Source organism: Triticum aestivum, chromosome 4D, assembly GCF_018294505.1.
Source record: "Triticum aestivum cultivar Chinese Spring chromosome 4D, IWGSC CS RefSeq v2.1, whole genome shotgun sequence".
Classification (NCBI taxonomy): Eukaryota; Viridiplantae; Streptophyta; class Magnoliopsida; order Poales; family Poaceae; genus Triticum; species Triticum aestivum.
In genome coordinates this window covers 484,509,439-484,530,900 of record NC_057805.1, presented here as the reverse complement: position 1 = coordinate 484,530,900, position 21,462 = coordinate 484,509,439, and the positions used below count along the sequence as shown (strand labels likewise).

General features: G+C 48.5%; 2 protein-coding genes, 1 non-coding gene and 1 pseudogene across 5 annotated transcripts; 1 reads left to right on the top strand and 3 right to left on the bottom strand.

Annotated features, from left to right (window-relative positions):
• The first annotated feature begins 2,391 nt into the window (after positions 1 to 2,391).
• Positions 2,392 to 7,945, top strand: LOC123098874 (protein NLP1). 2 transcript variants are annotated; one of them, XM_044520951.1, is made up of 6 exons: positions 2,392 to 2,701; positions 3,290 to 4,171; positions 4,401 to 4,448; positions 4,545 to 5,577; positions 6,077 to 7,459; positions 7,567 to 7,945. In XM_044520951.1, exons 2-5 carry the CDS (start codon positions 3,413 to 3,415, stop codon positions 6,946 to 6,948), a joined length of 2,712 nt encoding a protein of 903 aa, XP_044376886.1. In that variant the 5' UTR covers positions 2,392 to 2,701; positions 3,290 to 3,412; the 3' UTR covers positions 6,949 to 7,459; positions 7,567 to 7,945. The 2 variants fall into 2 exon arrangements, with proteins under 2 accessions (XP_044376886.1, XP_044376887.1); XM_044520952.1 differs by lacking the exon at positions 2,392 to 2,701 and having other exon boundaries at positions 2,727 to 4,171.
• Positions 7,946 to 8,088: 143 nt separating this feature from the next.
• Positions 8,089 to 11,669, bottom strand: LOC123098875 (uncharacterized; annotated as a pseudogene).
• A 557-nt stretch (positions 11,670 to 12,226) lies between these two features.
• TRNAL-AAG (transfer RNA leucine (anticodon AAG)) lies at positions 12,227 to 12,307 on the bottom strand. Its single transcript has one exon. It is a non-coding gene; the product is annotated as a tRNA-Leu (tRNA).
• A 1,886-nt stretch (positions 12,308 to 14,193) lies between these two features.
• Positions 14,194 to 19,855, bottom strand: LOC123098872 (probable serine/threonine-protein kinase PBL21). Of its 2 annotated transcripts, none has more exons than XM_044520949.1 (5): positions 19,079 to 19,855; positions 18,792 to 18,961; positions 18,486 to 18,693; positions 15,141 to 15,532; positions 14,194 to 14,817 (listed from the first exon to the last, which is right to left on the bottom strand). In XM_044520949.1, the coding sequence occupies exons 1-5, from the start codon at positions 19,173 to 19,175 to the stop codon at positions 14,506 to 14,508; spliced, it is 1,179 nt and encodes a 392-aa protein (XP_044376884.1). In that variant the 5' UTR covers positions 19,176 to 19,855; the 3' UTR covers positions 14,194 to 14,505. The 2 variants fall into 2 exon arrangements, with proteins under 2 accessions (XP_044376884.1, XP_044376885.1); XM_044520950.1 differs by having other exon boundaries at positions 18,486 to 18,675.
• Positions 19,856 to 21,462: the final 1,607 nt, after the last annotated feature.

Sequence of the window (21,462 nt, the reverse complement as noted above, 5' to 3'; positions counted from 1 at the left end):
AGGAAACCCTATGTAAACTGTTACCGTCTCGATCAAAGACTCTGCAGGCTAGCTAGGTGACAAGAACGCATCAGAGTTTTATAGGCGGGAACTTACTTAAGTGAGTGAGTGCTGTCTGTACACCACCTCCTACAATCATGGAGCTAGCGTGAGAGTTATAAACTCCTCCTACCCAGTCCCCGTCAAAAATAAAAATAAAAACTCATGCTACCCAGTTAGGGGAGGACAGTGGCTTGCCTCCGTACGCGTTGGTACATTTTTCTGGTGAAAAGTATGTATCATGCATCCATCTCACCGCCTGTGATGACTAAGAAATGACAGACCAGTTACAGAAGTACACCAGCGTGAGCTCCTCTCGTCACCATCGCCCACCTCGTAGTAGTTCACACGATGGAACCATGGAAGGGAACCCGCGGTGTTCGCCTCGTTGTTTTATAGGTGAAGAACGGTCTCAGCTCTTTCTTCCTTCACCTCGTCCCTCTCTGGGGCTGGAATTCAAGTTGAGTCGAGCTTTAGAGCTCGTTATCTTAGCTAGCTGAGATTCAAAGTAGGTTTGATTGTCAACAAGGTCAGATTCAAACTTGTCTCCGACTCCGGTAACTCGCGAGCTAGCTCATTTAACTCGTTAAGCTCGTTATAAATTGAATAACAAAATATACGTATCATGTATGCTATTAATCTAAAAAAAGTTGTAGACACATAATTTTTTCTTCACAAATTACGACAATCAACAATTTGCATTACAGGAACAGTTGGTGCACTCCACAGATGACGGCAATCAACAACGATATGGAACTTATCGCATGTCATTTGTGATAAATGAGCTAAATGAGTAACTCGCTAGCTCTGTTCGTTAAACTTGTTTTGTTAACACATTCAAATCAAAACTCAACTCGACTCATTAGTCATCGAGTTCGAGTCGAGTTGAGCCGAGTCACATGCTACTCGTTTTCGTGAGTTTCGAGTTTAAATTCCAGCCCTATCCCTCTCAATACCTTTTCTTTTTTGCGGGAACCCTCACTATACCTTGGCCGTCTCCTTCCTCGCATGTTTTTCCTACTGGTCTTCTTTATTTATCTCATTTCATCCATTGTTAGGCACCATTCACCTATTGTTGTCGACTATTGGCCACCTTTGTCAATAGCGAGCCGAGGAGTTGGTGAGCTCGTCTAGCCACCTCTAGTGCACCCCTAATGTTTTCACTATTCGAAATCGGTCATATTCCTACTTTCTCCGCAACACTCTCCTTAATCCTTTACGCATCCACACGCAACAATCGCCTACTCCTTCTGATAAATCAACGATGGGTGAGTGATAGTTCCCTAAGACCAACAGGTGAATGTTCACGCATTAGTTTATTCATTACATAATGTAGGTATTGTTGTGAAGGACTTTGAGGAGGAAAGACGTAATGCGTGGCCATGACACACCTATCAATGACACAAGAATAACAACAATTGCGTACTAATTAATTGTATAACTCGCACATCAGGGAAGGAGCAACTAATAAAGGAGCGCTCCTTCGGAAGCCTCCCCAAGGGTCATTTGCGGTGGGCTGAGAGTGCGCCGTGTCGCGCTCTGGACGGTCCCTCCGGATTTTTTTTTAATGTTTTTTCTCACGCATTTTCGGCTTTCTAGATGGTTTTTTCTTCGAACTTTTTCGGTTTTCCATCAGTCTTTCTTAACTTTCAGACAAAAAGATTGCGCGAAAAACGCGTTTTCTTTTTTCCCCTTCTGCGAGAGGCACGAGTTTGCTTCCGCGAGAGGCACGGGCACGAAGTATGCCGCTTGTCGCAACTTAGGAGATGGGAGTGACATTTGCAAAAAGTGCTCCTTAATTAGTGATTTCGTATAGAAAAAGCACCTTCCAAAACACCAAACATGTACTCCCTCCGCAAAGAAATGTAACAGCGTTTAGATCACTACTTTAGTGATCTAAATGCTTATATTTCTTTATCGAGGGAGTAGCTTTTTCTGGTTTGACGCTGTCTAGCAAGCAAGCAATCTCATTTTGCTATTTGAAGAAGTTCAATCAAAGGCCGTTTCGTCAAAAAGAGAAAAAGGAAGTTTAATCCGAGGGAGAATCTTTCTTTCACCCACGGAATCACGGCTCACGCCTCACGGGTTCGCGGTCACAGCCACGGGCGGGGCCCAATAGATGCACGTTCTGCCCACGTCAGCCGCACGAGGAGGAATTCCCCGTCCTGCCCCTCGCGCCACGCCCAAGCCCGGTTGACTTCGGGCCTCCACCCAGGCCCATTCCGGTCAACTCACCCTCCCTCCCCGCTCGAAGATTCCGTCGCCGTCGTCATCGTGCGGATGCACAAACAAAGATGCAGCCGAGGAGCGCATGTCATGTCATGCCACTGCAGCAGCTCGTCGCCGGAGGAGGAGTAGAAATTGAGAGCGCACTCCGAGGAGGATAGCCAGAGGCAGAGGCTACTTGCGCGCCGTCCTCAAGTACAAATCCACCACCCCCACCCCGGCCAGTCCACCAACCCACATCCTCCCGTACGTACCCTCCCCACTCAAGCGCGCGCGGCTAACTTTATTCCTGGCGGCGGCATCCGTCTGGTACCGCACCGCGCAGTCCTAGTGCGTGCCCGAGAGGAACGGGACAGTGATCCGGAGCCGCTCATCGACTAACTGCTTGTCGGGCCCTATCGCCATGGGAGATCGCCTCCGCGCGCCGCCGAGCTAGGTGAGCTGGGTTCGTCGACCGACCGGTCCTCGGCGCCCCGATCTGATCTGAGCTGCTCTGGTTTCCTTGTCGTTTTCTTCGTCTCCTTCGTCGGCAGCGCCCCACCTCCTCCTCCGTCTCCGACTCTCCGTGGGGAAGAGGAAACGCCATGGCCATGGCTATGGCTATATAGCTAGGAGCCTAGGAGAGCACTAGCGCGCGCTAGTCGGCCGGCGGCCAGCTAGCTGCACGACCACGACAACGTGGTGGGGGTTCACCGGGGAGGGAGGCTACCTGCGGCTGTCTACCGTCTCGTCTCTCTCCCTTCACTTTCTTCCCATGGCGTGGCTGGGGCGGGGCGGGGCTAGCTGACGGCGATGTGTCCCGCTTTAGTTTCCATCATGGATGGGGATGGGGATGTCTCGTCCGCTACCGCTACTTGCTCCTGCCTGCCAATGGAGTGGTGCGGCCGGGAACGGCTGCCCGCGAGCTAGTGGCGTCCGTCGTGGCAGCCATGCGCATCAAATCCTATTGCCTGCCTGCTGCTAGATTCCTTGGATTGCATCGTGACGAGATTTTTCCTCTCCTCTCTTTTTCCCTTGTGCCCAGCGAGGAGTTGATCCGAGGTTCGTGGCTCCCGTCGCTCCGCCCCGTCCCCGTCGCCGGCCGGTTCGTTGGTTGGTGCGTATGCGGCGGAGGGTCTGAGGATTGCCGAGCGAGCTGGTTGTGGCCATGGAGCATCCGATGCAAAGGAGCGACGAGGGCGGCCCGCGCGGCATCATGCGTGCCGACATGGACGAGCTGGATCTCATGGAGGAGTTCCTGCTCGCGTCGCCCGTGCACGACTTCCCCGAGTTCCTGCACCCCGGCGGCGCGTCGCCGAGCCCCTTCTCCCCGCTGTTCGACCTCGGCAGCACCATCACCGCCGCCACTCCCCCCGCCCCGGCCGCCGGCGACGACGACGACGGGGGTGAGTCCCGCCGCGCGTGGCTGATCCAGCCGCAGGAGGCGCCGGCCTCGGTGAAGGAACGGCTGCAGCGCGCGCTGCAGGGCATCGCGTCGCGGTCGCGCGGCGCGGCGGGCGAGCTGCTGGTCCAGGTCTGGGTGCCCACGCGCATCGGCGACCGCCAGGTGCTCACCACCTGCGGCCAGCCCTTCTGGCTCGACCGCCGCAGCGACCGCCTGGAGAGCTACCGCACCGTGTCCGTCAAGTACCAGTTCTCCGCCGACGAGACCTCCTGCGCCGAGCTGGGGCTCCCCGGCCGCGTCTTCGTCGGCCGCGTCCCCGAGTGGACGCCCGACGTGCGCCTCTTCACGGACAACGAGTACCCGCGCGTCCGCTACGCGCAGCACTTCGACATCCGCGGCAGCGTCGCCATGCCGGTCTTCGAGCGCCGCACCGGCGCGTGCCTCGGCGTCGTCGAGCTCGTCATGACCACCCAGAAGATCAACTACAACGCCGAGATCGACAACATCTGCAACGCTCTCAAGGTAGAGATTGTGGCTCATTGCGAATCCCTTCTCGTTCCTTTCCATTCTCCAAACCCATGTATGTACCGTGCGTATCATGTTATGCGCTTAACCTGTTCGATGAAATGCCCTTAGGGGGAAGATGTGATAACTACCGGGCACGCCGATCCCCGAAGTAATCAGCCTTTTCGCCCCTCTTTCCTTGATCATTTCCTTGTGTTCTAAAACTACATCTGTGAAAATTTTGCAGGAGGTTGATCTTAGAGGTTCTGATGTCTCGAGCGATCCTCGCGCACAGGTGCGCTGAAACATACCAAGTTCATGGTTCTTTTGCGGTAGAATGCCGAAATGCCGGTATCGCTAACATACGCTCTGCTTGCTTCGTTGTTGTCAGGTGGTCGATACTTCGTACCGAGCAATTGTACCAGAGATCGCGCATGTTCTCAAAGCTGTTTGTGAGACCCATAAGTTGCCACTGGCCCAGACATGGATACCCTGCGTCTGCCAGGCCAAAAGGGCGAGCCGCCACTCCGACGAAAAATACAAGTACTGTGTCTCCACCGTGGACGAGGCGTGTTATGTCCGCGATGCCGCCATGACTGGCTTTCACCAGGCTTGCTCTGAGCATCATCTGTTCAGGGGCGAGGGTGTTGTCGGCACGGCGCTCGGGACAAATGAGCCGTGTTTCTGCCCGGACATAACTGCCTACAGCAAGGTCCAATACCCTCTCTCACATTATGCAAAACTTTTCGGCTTAAGGGCCGCGGTGGCAATTCGGCTGCGAAGTGTCAAGACTGGGAGTATGGATCTTATCTTGGAGTTTTTCTTGCCAAACAACTGCATAAATAGTGAAGAGCAAGGGAACATGCTCAATTCTCTGTCCAATACCATACAACAAGCCTCCTGTACACTGCGAGTTGTCGGCGTGAAAGAACTGGCGAATGATGGATCGCCTGAAACTAGCTCGCCAACCCCACCAGAAGTTTGTGACAAGCCTGCTGAAATCTTGGATGAGCTCCATACTAGTGGCATTAATGTTCCTGCAAGGACAACATCAGTGGATGCTTCTGAGGAGGTATCTTCATGGATTGCAAGCCTTGTGGATGTTCAGAATAATGGGGTACAGGGAGAAACAGATTGTGGCCTGCCATTTGGCTTCAGGAAACAAGAGGATGAAGGGTTTAGTGTAACAGCTGGCTGGCCAACTTCACCGGTGCTAGTACCTGAAGATAAAAGTTTCTTTCCAGGGTTTAAGAAGCATGAAGAATATGAGGCCAAGGGTTCACCTTTTTCCAGTGATCGAAGCCTCTCAAACTCAGACAAAGCAATAGAGAAGCGGCGAACCAAAATCGAGAAAACTGTGAGCCTGCAAGAACTTCGGAAGCATTTTGCTGGTAGTTTGAAAGAAGCTGCAAAGAATTTAGGAGGTAACTTATGACTCTCTCAAAGTTTCTCTATTGTTCTTTACCTTTCTTTTTGTTGGTTGACTTGCATTTTCTCGGTTTGGATGAGTAGTCAGTAGACTTAGACAACTCTCTAAAAACCTGGCATCGCTATTCCTTCCTAATACCCGTATCTTTACTTGAGCGGCTCAAATAGGAGTGTGTATTCGGGCTGTGAGCATCTTGCTATGCAGAGCCCGGATTTTGTACGCATTGCAGTTGTATTGCCTCGATGCGACGTCTGAGTAAATATTATTCCCTTTACCAAAAAGGGAAGTGTATAATCACTTAATTAGGCAGGGACTCTTAAACAGACTTATACTCTAATAAAGTTAGTTCTCAATAATTCAGCTGATGCTGTTCTTGTAACAATTTGCAACTGAAAGACACACTGGTCTAGATTCTTCATTGACTGTTTGCATACATACAACTGCCATTGTCTATAATTGACTATAACTTATTGTCTTTATACCATTCGTTCCAGTGTGCCCTACTACATTGAAGAGAATATGCAGACATCATGGAATTGATCGTTGGCCATCAAGGAAGATCAAGAAAGTTGGGCACTCCCTAAAGAAATTGCAAATGGTCATTGATTCGGTACATGGAGCTGAAGGAACAGTTCGGCTGAGTTCACTCTATGAGAATTTCACCAAGACTACATGGTCAGAAAGAGAGTTGCAGGGAGATCTGAGTTATCCAGCATCAGAGCAAAAGGTTCAGCTGGAGCCTTCAGTTCCTGATCGACAGTGCGAGAGCAGATTCAGTCCGCGTACCTCCGGCTCTAATTCCCTCTCCCCCACCTACAGCCAGAGCTCAAATTCTAGCCTTGGCTGCTCCAGCGATCCAAAGCCTCAACAACAGCAAAGCAGCGCTCCTCAGCTTGCGGTGAAGCAGGAATTTTTCATGGAGGAGAATCAGAGTTCGACACAGATGAAAGCTGCGAGCCACGACGAACTGCAGTTATTTACTGAAGAGAAACCTGTCACCCTTTGCAGGTCTCAGAGTCACATGCTATTCAGTGAACACAAACCAATGGAAAACATGTCAGGCATGCAAGAAGCTAAGCCTGATTCTCTCAAGATAAAAGCCATGTATGGGGAGGAAAGATGCATATTCCGGCTTCAGCCGAGTTGGGGCTTTGAAAAGCTAAAAGAAGAAATCGCAAAGCGGTTCGGCATTTCTTGGGAAGTTTATGACCTCAAGTACTTGGATGATGAGTCGGAGTGGGTTCTTTTGACATGTGATGCAGACCTTCTGGAGTGTATCGATGTATACAAGTCATCAAGTGCTAAAACAGTTAGGATCTCGGTGAATCCTGCAGTTCAACCGGTACTCCGTGGTTCTTTCGGTTAATCCTGACACTGCTTCTTCAACATTGAAAACAACCACCCCTTCTTCCAAGTTTTCAGTTATGGTACAGACCACCTTTGTAAATATTTGGAGTCTGTGGACTGTGGTCCATCCAGTAGTCATATGCTTGGTGAATTATCTGTCAGCCTGGTCTGTGATAACTGAATATGACACTTTGTACTTGTAGACTAGGTCATATTCAGCCATAGGGAAACTCGTTTACCGCAGTTACCAAACTAGTGTACAGAATAGGAAAGAATAGGAATTTGTCGAAAATGAAGCTTCGCATTAGGTCTAGAACTCATGTTCAGGTTACCTGGCAAATGTAAGTTCTTTCTGGGCTTGTTTGATCCGTCTTGCAATTCTGAAGCACCTTCAAGGTTTCAACATTGAAAGCTTTCTTGAAGGCATCCATGCGCTGTGTGATTGAACAATTATGTTTCATGCCTTCACGCGTCAGTGTGAGCGGTACGAAGATGAATCCTTTACGGTGCTGAAATGCCTTCTCTCTTGTGTAAGTATTGCTGGACTGAATTTTCTTTTCAGAAATAGTATAAATCATTTCCCTTGTAAAATTCGATGGCATGGTTAACTGATCTTACTTGCATCCACATATTGCAGATGAGTATGATATGAGCACTCGGATTGTTTAGCTGACAGTAAGAATGCACTCATCGATCAAACTCATCTCTCATGTCGAAAATGCAATCCTGCTTGTTCCAGATCAGTGAAGGCTTTTTCACAGCGTTGGTCATGTGTAAGGCAGGGAGCCGTCTAGACTCCTAGACAGCCTCTGGCCAACGATGGTGCATACATAATAGGATGATATGAGATGTTTTATTTTCCTCCTTTTTTTTTGTTTGAGAACAATGGAATGCTAGAGTTTTTTGGTGGTAATCTTTTTGTATAATTATACTCTCAGGATTACACCTGTATACCTTGCTTCAGAAATCCATAACCTGTATGCAACAGTCTGCGATTGCTTATAGGCTGATGTTTCTTCTTCTTTTTTCTCTGAATGTGCATTGGAATATGCCTGCTATTTTGTGTTACTAGACAAAGTACACAAGAATACAAAGCCACAAGTGCGGCAGTGACTTAGTAATTCAAAATCAAGTAGTATAAAGCAAAACAAAACTGCCTAACTGACAAAGAAATTCAGAAACTAATGAAAGACCGTTCGTTAACTGATGGAATTATCAGTTCGTCGTCAGGCCGGCTTGGAGTTGGAGGAACCGCGGTACGGCGACCTTTGTGCTGCCGCCGGGACGGGCCGCGGCCTCGGCGGGAGCGAGTCCGCGGCTCCCTCTGGCGTCGATCTCCTCGAGCTTGGCGACGACGTCGTCCATGGAGGGCCGGGCCTTGGGGTCGCCGCAGAGGCAGCGGTGCGCGAGCCTGGCGGCCCGGAGCGCCGCCTTGGGCGGGTACTGGCCGGCAAGCCTCTGATCCATGAGCCCGGTGAGCTTCCTGCCGCCGGCGATGTAGGGGCGCGCCCACTCGACGAGGTTGGCCTGGTGGGTGGGCCGGTTGGGGTCGTGCGCGCGGAGCCCCGTGAGCAGCTCCAGCAGCACCACGCCGAAGCCGTAGACGTCGCTCTTGACGTAGAGGTGGCCCGTGGCGACGTACTCGGGCGCCGCGTAGCCGTAGCTGCCCATGACCCGCGTGGTGACGTGCGACCGCCCCGCCGCCGGCCCGCTCTTGGCCAGCCCGAAGTCGGACAGCTTGGGGGCGAAGTCGTGGTCGAGGAGGATGTTGGACGCCTTGAAGTCCCGGTAGATGATCTGCGTCTCCGGCGAGTGCAGGAACGCCAGCCCCCGCGCCGCGCCCGCGGCGATCTTCAGCCTCGTCGCCCACGACAGCGGCTCGAACGAGCCGCCCCCTGCGCCATGCATGGGTCGAGGAGAGGTCAGCGAAGAGCAAAGTGCAGCGTGTGGATGGATCGATGAATGGCGATGGATGCATGCATGGTGGAGTGGATTGCGTACTTCGGAAGAGGTGGTTCTCGAGGCTGCCCTTGGGCATGAACTCGTAGACGAGGAGGAGGTCGCGGTCCTCGCCGTCGCCGCAGTAGCCCAGCAGCCTCACCAGGTTCGGGTGCTGCAGCCGCCCCAGGAAGTTCACCTCCGACTGCACTTGTGCCATACAAAAGAAAACAAGTTGCCACGTTAGCACAGCACGCCGGTGAGGTTTTCAATTTCAGTGAAATTCCAATGAAATTCACTGAATTTCATAATTTCAGCAGACACTCAAATAGTTACCTTTCGACCCAAATATTTCAGTAGTACACATGAATTAAAATATTTTTCAAAATAGTTTACAAATTTCAAACATTTAACTCAAGCATTGGCCAGAATCACTGAATTTCGATGATTTCCGTTGGTGCTGAAATTTTTCTTTTTAAACTAAAAGTGAAACCCAGCTCATGCGCTGGCCAGTAGTGCCAAAGAGCACACAACCCAAATGAACATGGACAGCTGGGACGACGACGAGCTAGGGACGGCATGGATTAGAAGCAAATTAACCAGCAAATGGATGGGGTTGAAAAATGCAGCTTGTTCCTTGCTGGCATTAATTGGCACGCTTACTAATTGTCAACTATAGGGGGTTGACCAGAATTGTACACACACCGATAGGCCATAGGCCAAGACAACGACTAGCTGGAAAGGGGTGAACCCGCAGGGAAATGTTCTCCATTGACATTATCATGTACTCCCTCCGTTCCAAAATAGATGATCCAACTTTGTACTAACTTTGTACAAAGTTGAGTCATCTATTTTGAAATAGAGGGAGTACGTAGTAACAGTAACAGAAAGGGATGGATTTTTGTTTGGCTTTTGCATCCCGGGCTCCATGAGAGCTGGATTTTTGAAAAATACAAAAAAGAAAATAAAATTGATGTTTAAAAAATAAAAAATAAAATACGCACGAATCTAGGAATGTATACTACATCTACATAAATTTCCATGGTGAAATACATTTTCATTCAAGGTACGCAAAAAACAAATCATGTCTTTCTAGCACATGCACTACTCACTATAAAAGTTTATTCTTTTATGCAGCTCACACAAAAGTGTATTGATCATGAAACGATCTTATATTTCTTTACAGAGGGAGTACAACTCCATGTTCATATGTATTTTTTTCAGAGTTTTATGAAACTTTAAAATATGACTTTGTTTGTTTATTTTCCGAAATATGCCATGGAGCCCAGGAGCAAGAAATCCACTCATGAAAATCGACTTAGTCCATGTGTAATTTTTATATGTTTATGCTACTTTTACAAAAGTAGCAGTATTTTGGTGCAAACAAAGTTATTGAAGTGCAAATTGAGCAGGAAAACGAATCAACCAACCCAAGCGTACGAGAAAAGGGATTTTCAGGCATTGCATGTTTTGTCCCAATCATAGCCAAGGTACATACATACTAGCACCTACAATTCAAAATACAAGCTATAGTTTGACTGTCCAAAATCGTGTTTTTTCGTCAAATACTCAAATATAATCATGGATTTTTTTTTTGCGGGATTAGAATCATAGATTTAGACAGTTGGTATGAATTTAGAAGCAGCATGTTGGAAGCAAACCAACAAGCACATGGAGCTGGAAAGTGCAGCCTGTTGCTTCTTTGGCATTGGCACGCGAATTACTTATCAGCTAGGTTACACACAGGGTTGACTAGACTTGTACACCGACAGGCCAAGACAACGACTAGCTGAAGCGCGGCGAGTAGAAAGGGATGTGATTTTTCTTCCCTGCCAGCGCATTTGATCATGAAACTTTACACAAATTTAGTATACACTTCAATGTTCGTGTGTATTTTTTTCAAAATTTTATGAGACTTCAAAATGTGTGCTGACGGGGTGTTCATAGGTGTAGGTTGTACAGCGTGTGTTCATAGATGTGAATGCATGTGCGTGTATGTAGTAAGCATTTGAGATTGTACCGCACGTGTTAAAAAGAATCACGGATTTAAACAGTAGTATGGGTTTAGAAGCATGTTGGAAGCAGACCATGGATGGAATGGAGTTGAAAAATGCAGCTCGTTGCTTGGTGGCAATGGCACGCGAATTACTTATCAGCTAGGTACATGCAGGGTTGACCAGACTAGTACACCGATGACACTTGACAGGCCACGACAAGGAGTAGCTCAAGAGTGGTGAGCCGCAGGGAAATATTCCGCAGGGAAAGGGATGGGTTTCTCCTTCCCTGTTGCTATTGCAACTCGGAGACAAAATTAATCAACTGCAAATTGACCAGTAAAAATGCCATGGATGGGACGAGAGAGGCTGACTGGATCAACTCGGAAGGGAAATGGAGCCGAGAGAGGCAGGCAAGGCAAGCAACAGAAACCGGCGGCCGGGGGATGAGATGAGCTCACCTGCCACTCCTGCAGGCCCTGGACGCTCTCGGCGTTGAGCCTCTTGACGGCGACGACGACGCCGGCGGAGCTCTTGGCCGGGTGGAGGGTGCGGTCGTCGACCCAGCCCTTGTAGACCCGCCCGAAGCCGCCCTCCCCGAGCACCATCTCCGGCTTGAACCCGCGCGTCACCGCCCGCAGCTCCGCCAGCGTGAACACCCGCAGCCTCGGCGCGTCCAGGACACGCCCGCCCGAGCCCGCGCTCGGCCACCCGCGGTACGACGCCAACGACTCCTCCTCCCTCCCGCCGCCGCCGCCGCTCTCCCTGGTGGCCGGTGGACTTGGGGGCTTGCCGCCGGACCGCAGGCAGTTCCCCATGCTAGCCGATCTAGCTTGCCTCCTCTTCTTCTTCTTCTGGCTGTTTCCGTGCGCGCGCGCGTGTGTGCACTGGTGTTAGGTGATCGTGTGCGCGCGTTTGCTTATGTATATGCAGTTGGGCTGTGGCCGACGTTGACAAGGCGAGGACGCGAGGTCGATGGCGCCAGGGAAGTGAACTGGTCGTGGCCGAGGACATGCAGTAGGGGCCAAGTGAGTTCACCGCCGCAGCCGTGTTCAGACGGGAGGGAGGAGGGTCGAGGGGCAATTCCCGGCCGGTGACGTGCGCATTGGAGGGAACACCTGGCGCTGACGGGCGGTCGGGCGCGTTGGCTGGTCAGTGCAAGTGTGCAAGTGCTCCTGGCTGCTGCTTCGATGTGCCTCGTGGGGTTGGTGGTGGTGATCGCGCTGGTTGCTTCGTCTCGTGTGCATGCATGGAAATTGAAAAACCATGGCTAAGTCAAACTCCATCAACTTAAGATACATATACTGTATATGGTTGTGCGTTTCTTTTTCTTTTTTTCCTTTTTTTTAGAAAAAAAAGGAAATTTGACCAGAGTGGGATTTGAACCCACGCCCTTTCGGACCAGAGCCTTAATCTGGCGCCTTAGACCAACTCGGCCATCTGATCAACTGATGCTTTTACCATTTTTACAAGCTACTTGAACACGCATGTTCATTCTCCCGTAACCGGGAGAAGATACTACATAAGTGCTTCTTAGCGGATCTATTAGTTACTGTCTCTTGGCGTTTAATCCCTGCCTTCTGCTGTCTTAAAATCGTGAAGTAGCGTGGATAGCCGTTTGGTTGCCTGAAGTTGACAGCAATATTTGAATACCATCACCTTCCACATGTATACACGCCGTGCTTGCTTATTGTATCTCCGGCGTTTATTACATTGCCTAGTACTCCCTCTGTAAGCTAATATAAGAGTGTTTAGATCACTACTTTAGTATTCTAAATGCTTTTATATTAATTTATGGAGGGAGTACTACACTTGTAAAAAAAGCAGTAAATGTTCAAAAAGAATGAAACTGCTCTGCACACGGCAGTCCACGAACGAAATCTGAACGATGCCTATCTTCAACGGTGCTGATTTTGACCCCGCCAAGAAAAAAACGGTGCTTATTTTGAAAATGATCCAATCTAAGGGATGATTTGATCAATCGTTCACAATCGGGTGCAGGGGTGTCGTCCGTATAGCACTGCTCTAAAAAAATGCAAGGCACAAACTATTTAAGACCTTATCTTAGAAATAAATACAGAATTAATAAATCGCAGTCTCTAATGCTTGCTCATTCCGCGGGGCTTGTGAGAGCAGCACACACCTTCTTCCTCGCTGCCCCTTGCTCCAGCCTCTCTGGACGAGCTGGGAAGCTTATATAATGGGTCTCCGGACAACCTGGAAGACGTTTGGAGGGGAACTCTCAGCCACAAAGTGCGTTCAATCGTGATAATTGATATTCTTTGGAATTCCTGGAAACGTCGTAATGCCAAAGTTTTTCACAATGAAACCCTAGGCATCACAACATTGCCATGGCCGCGGCGGACGACCTTGCGCTTTGGTCTCATCGATGCGGCCACACTCTTCTCCGTGACTGTGGCGCTATGTTGTCTCACCTAGCTGCAAGATTATAGCCCCCGTGTAATCCCTTTTTTTTTCCTGCTTTCTTTCTTTTCCCTACACCACCCCCTGCAAAGTTGTAACTCTACTCTCTGTAATGACCTTGGTTTCGGTAATATAAGTTCAGGCCAGCGTAAGCCCACCGTTGACGCGTCAAAAAAATGGATAATTAAGATAACACGCCACAATGATTTTGGGCACATTCCTGTTTCACCACCACTCGACATGGCGCATGTTCCAAGGTCCATTTATTTTTGCGGATGTCCAAGAAAACGACGATCTATTTTTAGTTTTGCGGTTGTACTAGCTATTTACTACGAGATTGCTAAATCTCAATCGACTAAGACCAAGTGACAAAGAATACGAAAAAGAAAAAAGTCGATTTGGTTAATTCTTAGTCGATTGAGACCTAGTCACACCTATTTCATCAACCCTTTTGTCCCTTCCCTTGTGTAGATTTGGTCCGTCATCTCTATATATGTCTTGCGTCACACGGAGTATTTGTCAGTCTGAAGAAACTCTGCCCACATGTGCAAGCACAATATCTTCCACTGGATCATCGACATTGATACTTTTTCTCTTGTTTGGAAGCAGAAATCCTATTCCTACGCAATACTTTTACTTAAATCTTATGTGTTGTGACATGTGAGAGTCGCAACAAACTAGAACAAATCGGGCTAATAACCGTCGCCCAAGTGAACTAATACGTACTAGGTTTTATGTAAAACACGGTAACACCTACGTAATAATAGCATTGCTCTTTTGAAGAAAAAACTTACTTCCTCTGTCCCATAATATAAGAACGTTTCTCAAACTATGTTAGCTTGAAAAACATTCTTATATTATGAAACGGAGGGAGTAATACGCATGACTTAATGATGACAATAACAACCTGACCAAAAATCCAAACAGCAAATACATTGCTGTTTCCCTGTCATCCCAGGAGTGACCAATACGCATGACTGATCATATGTACAAAATCGCCACACAATTTATGAAGCTGCTAGAACCAACCGACAACACGAAAAAACGAAAAAAACCAACAGTCACACACACAGTCAGCTGCAACTCTATGACATTTCAACAGTTTCTCTCTCATACAGCCCTCTGCCGCGACTCTATGACATTTCGACAGTTTCAGGTTGTTCAACGACCTACCGACCGCACTCATCTCTCTCGCCAGGCCCAGTGAGGCCTATAGGAGGCTAGGACGCGTACTGCGAGACCCTCCTGCTGCCGCCGCCGCCTCCTCGCCGCCTGGACGGCGTGCGGCTGTACTGCGGTGAGCCGCTGTATGCCGGGGAGCCCATGGAGGCCAGGGAAGCATAGGGCTGGCTGGCGACATGGTTCAGGCCTATCGCGACGTCTGCGATAATGGGGCGGACGTGGGGCTGGTCCTGCAGGCACATGATGCTGATCACCACCAGCTGGTTGAGCGCCGACGGCGGGTAGCTGCCGCGGAGCGCTGGGTCGGCCAGCCGGTGGAATTTCCTCTTGTCATGCATAAATGGTCTTGACTGCAGAAAGATAAATACCAATGAAGGTGTTAATAAGCCTCCAGTGCTTTACAGAACCAAATTTGATGATACTCAAATTAACCGTTCCGAATTTTATGTTCAATGGCGGCAATGATGCAATGCGGGTAAAAATGTATGTTTTTTTTCCTTTGCCAAGGAACAGAGAAACTCATGTGAACATCATCTAAATAGAAGGAAAATTAACATGTCTATGAAAACGGAGTACTGTCAAGATATAATTGGATTCTAAGAAAAGACAGCTATTCTGCAGACAGATTCTGAGAGGATGCATATAAAGTATGGAACGAGGTAGAACTGCTTACCCATGTTAGCAAACTCTGCTCTGGCTTAGGCCTCGAAGCATCATAGATCCTCCTCCCGGTGATCAGCTCCAACAGAAGAACACCAAAGCTGTAGATGTCGGATTTCATGGTAAGCTTGCCACTCACCACGTAATCAGGAGCGCAGTATCCATAGGTGCCCATGACCCTGGTAGACACATGAGTCCTGTCACCAACGGGCCCAACTTTTGCCAGTCCAAAATCGGAGAGCTTCGGGCTGAAGTCCTCATCCAGCAGAATGTTGGCAGCTTTCATGTCGCGGTAAATGATCGGTGGGTCTGCCACGTTGTGCAGGTATGAGAGCCCTTCTGCTACCCCAACAGCTATCTTCACTCGTGTATTCCAGTCGAGTGGTGGCTTGCCATGAGGCACATCTGTTCAAAAGTGAAAATTTCTATCAGTGAATGAAGTGTACATGATGTTTAGATGAGACAAGAAACAGAAAGTACGCGAACGGTTAGATAAAAAAAATCAAGTCGAGTTAAGAGTTACGAAAACACATTTTTGGAAGACTGGAAGTATTGGCCTAAGTTTAGCAAGAGCACATCACTGAAACAGATTACATGTTAGGAAAATAAAGGAACTTTGCAGAAAAGTTCAGATGGTTCACATCATGCCCATCACCTAGTACTGCTATCATTGTGCAGACCATGTGATGTTGAGGCATGAGACAAAGCACGAGGACCTGAGAGCTTCAATAATTTCCGTGGGGACAATTCTGGCTAACCTTAGGCATTACGTGCTCAATAATTTTGGCATGTAGGAAAATGATCAATCATCAAAAAGGTTGCTTTTCAGGTAAGAAACTCATAAGCGAGTATGACAAAGTTTTTGTGCGGATTGCACGCTGAAACCAGTTTATTTTGTAGTTTTCCAGAATACACCAGAATGGATGGTTCACACTTCACACTACCCAACTAAGTGATTAGCCAATAATACTTACCAACTTACTAACTATACACACACACAAAAAAAAAACTCAACCCTCACGTGGGATGGTGTCGCTGTGCGTGCCATCGAGAGGGAATTTTTTTATGCAAGACTCAGGCTTCGAACTCGGGTCAGTCGCTCCAGTACAGGAGGCGTTACCATCACACTCAATACTTAATAGTGTTTGTAAATGGACATGAACATAAATGACAATAACAAACTACATTGTCCCCTGACTTTCATCCCTTGAAAGAGGAGACAGCATACCCATAGTTTCAGAAATCTTGCCAAGTATTCAGCTTTACAAGCAAACAAATCAGGAAGACAAAGGCGATGGCAGAGGACATATGGGGAATGCAAAGTAGTACTGCAGTATATTTTAAACGGTGGGGAGCTATTGCCCCTATTATTCTCGAACATTATAGTGCATGGATATACTATACTATGTCTGACCTTTTTTAACTTATATCTTTGTCCCAACTTTGACTTTCTTAAATACAAAATCCGGATTGCAATCAAGTACTAAAAAACACAAAATTCCAATCTGAATCCATGCACTAAGAAACGGAGGTGGAAGGTTGGTTGATTCACCAACAATTAATACAGAAAAAATACCTGCCATATTGTTTCTTCATGATTTTTGTAGAAATAGAAACTTCAACATATAAAAGATAGACCTGAATTCTATTAAAGCAGAAAATGAAAGCGACATAGAAAAAGAACCGAGCAACGCTCGATTGTCTAGGTGCACCGACAATTCATAGAGAAAAAATACCAACCCTATTGTTTCTTCACGATTTTTGAAGAAATGAAAACTTCAACATATAAAAGATATATAGCATCCTGGATTCTATTAAAGCAGATAATAAAAACGACATAGAAAGAGAACCGAGCATAGCCCGATTGGCTAGGACAGGTCTGCGTGCTCGTTGCTCACCGACCCGCGTTCGAGGACCAGTGTCAGCAGGGTGCTAAAGATTGGTTGATGCACGAACAATTAATACAGAAAAAAGATCTGCCTTATTGTTTCTTCATGATTTTTGTAGGAATGAATACTTCGAGATATAGAAGAATAGATAGCATCCTAATTCTAGTAAAGCAGATAATAAAAAAGACAAAGAAAGAGAACCGACCAACGCTCGATTGGCTAGGAGCGCGGGTCTGCGTAATTATCTGTCTAATTGTTTCTTCACAATTTTTGAAGAAATGAATACTTCGACATACAGAAGAATAGATAGCACCCTGAGTTCTATTAAAGTAGAGAATAAGAGAGACAAACAAAGAGAGAACCAAACACTGCTCGTTTGGCTAGGAGCGTGGGTCTGCGCACTCGTTGTTCGCCAACCCACGTTCAAGGCCCAGCATCAGCAGGGTGCTCAAGGGTGGTTTATGCACCAACAGTTGATACAGATAAAATATCTGCCTATTGTTTCTTCACGATTTTTGTAGAAATGAATACTTCAACATGTAGAAGAATAGGCATTCTGAATTCTATTAAAGCAGATAATAAAAGCTAAAAAGAAAGAGAACTGAGCATCGCTCGCCTGGCTAGGAGCGCGAGTCTGCGCGCTTGCTGCTCGCCCACCCGCGTTCGAGGCCTGGCGTCAGCAGGGTGCTCGGTTCTTCTTAATATAATTTATTCTCTGGGTGCTATTGCCCATATCTCAAAGCATACATCAGTTGAATGAACCTTATGTCCTCCACATAATGGATGACAACAGGTAATGTCCTAATAACACAACAGGAAATCTTGATGAGGGTGAATGGACCACCACCAACCCAGATCTTTATAAGAGTAGGTTGGGTATAAAGACAACTAAATATTTGTTTTCTTATGAACTGAGTAACCCGGTCAAAATACGATCTGTTTCATAGTTAAAGGAAAAAAAACCATGATCCTGAGAAAGTGAAACTCCAATAAATCCTCATATCGGTGCACCGGACAAGAAGAATCTTCGAACAGTTGGCGTACGGCCTTCTATTTTCTCGACAAAAGTACAACCTTCTATTTTGTTTGGTGATAGTAACTGGACTTTTTATTTTCCACCTCTATCAGAAGTTATCATAGACTAACAGACAGCAGCACAACCATGGATGGTTCCCAAAAGTGAATCCCAAAAAAGCAAATTCTCAAAGCCACCTCTTTCCCAGAACTGAGAAAGGGGAACCAAACCATAGATGGTTTCTTTTCCCCTTTGATTTCCTGAATCCACACGAATTACTTTCGAGAGAGCGTGTGCCGGTAGTGCGAAGGTTTACCACACAAACAGAACTACCATAGCGCACATTATGCTTACTTCACCAAAAACAGAGACCGATACATATTAACTGCATTGCAGAGATGAACTGAACCAAAAACAGAGAGCAAGTCTGAAGAATTCTGAGAAGAGGTATTACCAAAGAGGTGGCTCTCGAGGCTGCCGAAGGGCATGTACTCGTAGACCAGCAGCCGCTCGTCCCCCTGCGCGCAGAAGCCGACGAGGCTGACGAGGTTGGGGTGGCTGAGCACCGTGAGCATCAGCACCTCCACCAGGAACTCCTTCCTGCCCTGCACGCTCTCCCGCGCCAGCTGCTTCACCGCCACCATCTGCGCATCGGAAGCGCCCTGTGAGAAGGAGGAAAACAATCACTCGAATCTTTCACCGGAAACCAGGGCCGCCGGAGGAACAGAGGTGGAACAGGGGAGGAAGAGTGGGGACTCGCCTGCGAGTTGGTCTTGGAGATCTTGCCCTTGTACACCTTGCCGAAGCCGCCCTCGCCGATGAAATTGGCCTCGTTGAAGTAGCCGGTGGCGACGAGCAGATCCTTGAAGGTGAAGCTGTGCGCGCAGCCGCTCCCCACGTCCGGCGCCACCTTCCTCTGCGCGTCCGCGACTGCTCCGAGACCCAACAACACAACACGGATAAGAAAGATGAGAAACAAAGAAGAGCGCTTTGCACCAGGCGGGGGCGTGGCGGCGGGGACGGGCAGAAATCGGTCAAGAAGATGACCTGAGTCGTCGTCGGTGCAGTGGTGGGCGAGCTTGGAGGGCTTGAGGTCGCCGGCCCCTCGGCGCGCCGCCGGGGCGAAGCACCCGAAGCAGCCCATCCCCCCCAAATCAGCGCGCCTGTCAGATACTTGCGGCGCGAGGGCAGGGAGGAGGATCAATCTCGCTCGCCCAGGGAGCGAGGAGGGGAGGGAGGGGGGCTATAAATGCGCGACCAAACCCGTCGGCATGGGCCCCGTCCCGGGGGAACTCCAATCCAGGGGCCGGGATTGACTGACCGACCGACCGACCGATCGAGCGGCGGCCGACGAGCGGGCGATGGATTGCGGCCTTGCGGGGCTAGCAGGCAACAGCGCGCCGGGGGGCTGCGCAAATTAGGCAAGAAGTAATCGCCGGCAGTGGGGAGGAGGACAGCGGCGGCCCCAGCGGTGGCGAGGCGGACGAGCAATTCGGGAAAGCATTAACCAGCGGGACGAAACGAAATCCACACAGACTCTGGTCTGGCTGGCGGCCCGTCAGCTCCGCTAGGCTCCTGCAGGAAACAAGAATCAAGATCGAATCCCGGTTTGGAAGCCGGCCGGCCGTCAGTCTCGCGGCCTTGTTCGCTCTTGCTCCGTCCGGACGGACGGAGAGGGAGAGAGAGAGAGAGAGAGAGAGAGAGAGAGAGTGAGGGAGAGGGAGAGAGACTCGTGGCCGGTTTCTTGGGCTGGCTGGGTTTCCCGCGAGATGAGGATGGGGGAGTGGAGAGTGAGCGTGACTGCTGCGTGCGTACGGTTTTCCTGGCGTGGACTGTGCTGGCTTAATTGCTCGGTGGCGGAGGGAGGAGTAGATCTGATGACCGAGCGCCGCTCTCCCTCGTGCTCCTACTCGTAGGACACGATGATGATATTTGTCCACCCTTCCCCTCCCCCCTCTCGTGGGTTTCCCTTTGCCATGTGTTTTTGACGATGATGATGATGATGAAAAATGACATTGGATGTTTGCTACAAAGCATTGCAGATATTTGCCATAACTTTATTTCCTTACAGATTATTTAATAGCAATCATCGAGGACCCATTGTTTTAAAAAGTTATTATAAACTCTGTATTTGAGATAAAGGGTGGTAGATTGCGTCTCTCTTTTCGATGTGGTCATTGTTGAAATCTGATTAGATGTGCTCTCGACAATAATATTTGTCCACCCCCTCTCTCCGTCAATGGTGAGATGTTTCGTTACTTTGCTTTGGCATATGTGAGAGAATCCAATCAGACCCGCATGTCACTCTCGATTCCTATTACAGAAGCCTTTGGCATGTTGTTTTAGTGCATTCCACAAGACGTCAAGACCCTTCTTTATGTATTGAGTGACTCTTATGTATTCAGCGTGTATATATTGTTGTAACTGGAAATGCAATTGAACTTTTGCTATCCCATCGCGGCGATATTTGGCAGAGCCATATCTTGATGATCTTCAAAGGCTTCTGTAATAGGAATCAGCCGGACGGCCTATTGTCTTAAAAAGGATGCCTGAAATAGTATGTGTTGAGATAATGGGTGGTATCCCGCAAAAAAGAAGAGATAATGGGTGGTAGATTCCGCCTCTCTTTTCGCCACGGTTATTGTTGCTCTCAGATGAGCTGCACTCCCTATAATATTTGTCCACCCTCCCTCTTGACGGTGAGATGCATTGTTGATTTGATTTGTCACGGGTGAGATAATCTAGCAGCGGGCTCACATGTCACTCTGGTTTTTACACGTGCCTTTCCGGTGCATTTCCCAAAAAAAAATCTCTGGGGTATTTGAATTACATTTGTCTTGGCCACTTTAATCCGGCAAAATATTTTTGATAAAGCATTATGTACATACAGTGTTTGATGACCGGAGTGTTTGATGACCGGTGCGCCTATGCTGCTTAGCCGACATCGCGATGGTTGTTTATTGCAAGAAATGTTATTGTAATTGGAAATCTAGTTGGATTTTTCCGACAAAGCCACGGCGGTTTTTGGCATAACCTGTATCTGGGTAATCTTGGGCGGTTTCTTTAATAGAAATCGGCGGGAGAGCCTGTTAGAAGGGAGAGAGATTGTTGCGGAATATGATCGATGTATTATTGAGCCTCGAGGGCGAGTATATATTGAGTATAAGGCTTGGAGGGCAAGACGCCTCTCCTAGAGATAAGGTAGGAGATGGATTACAAATCCTAGACTACCAAACATATGTAACCCAAATATATCTCTAACATCCCCCCGCAGTCGTAGCGGTAGCGTTGCGAACAACAGGAGCGACGCGGATGGTCAGACTGGAGAGAATAGCAGCCGACGGACTGACATCCCCCCGCAGTCGTAGCGGTAGCGTTGCGAACAACAGGAGCGACGCGGACGGTCAGACTGTAGAGAATAGCAGCCGACG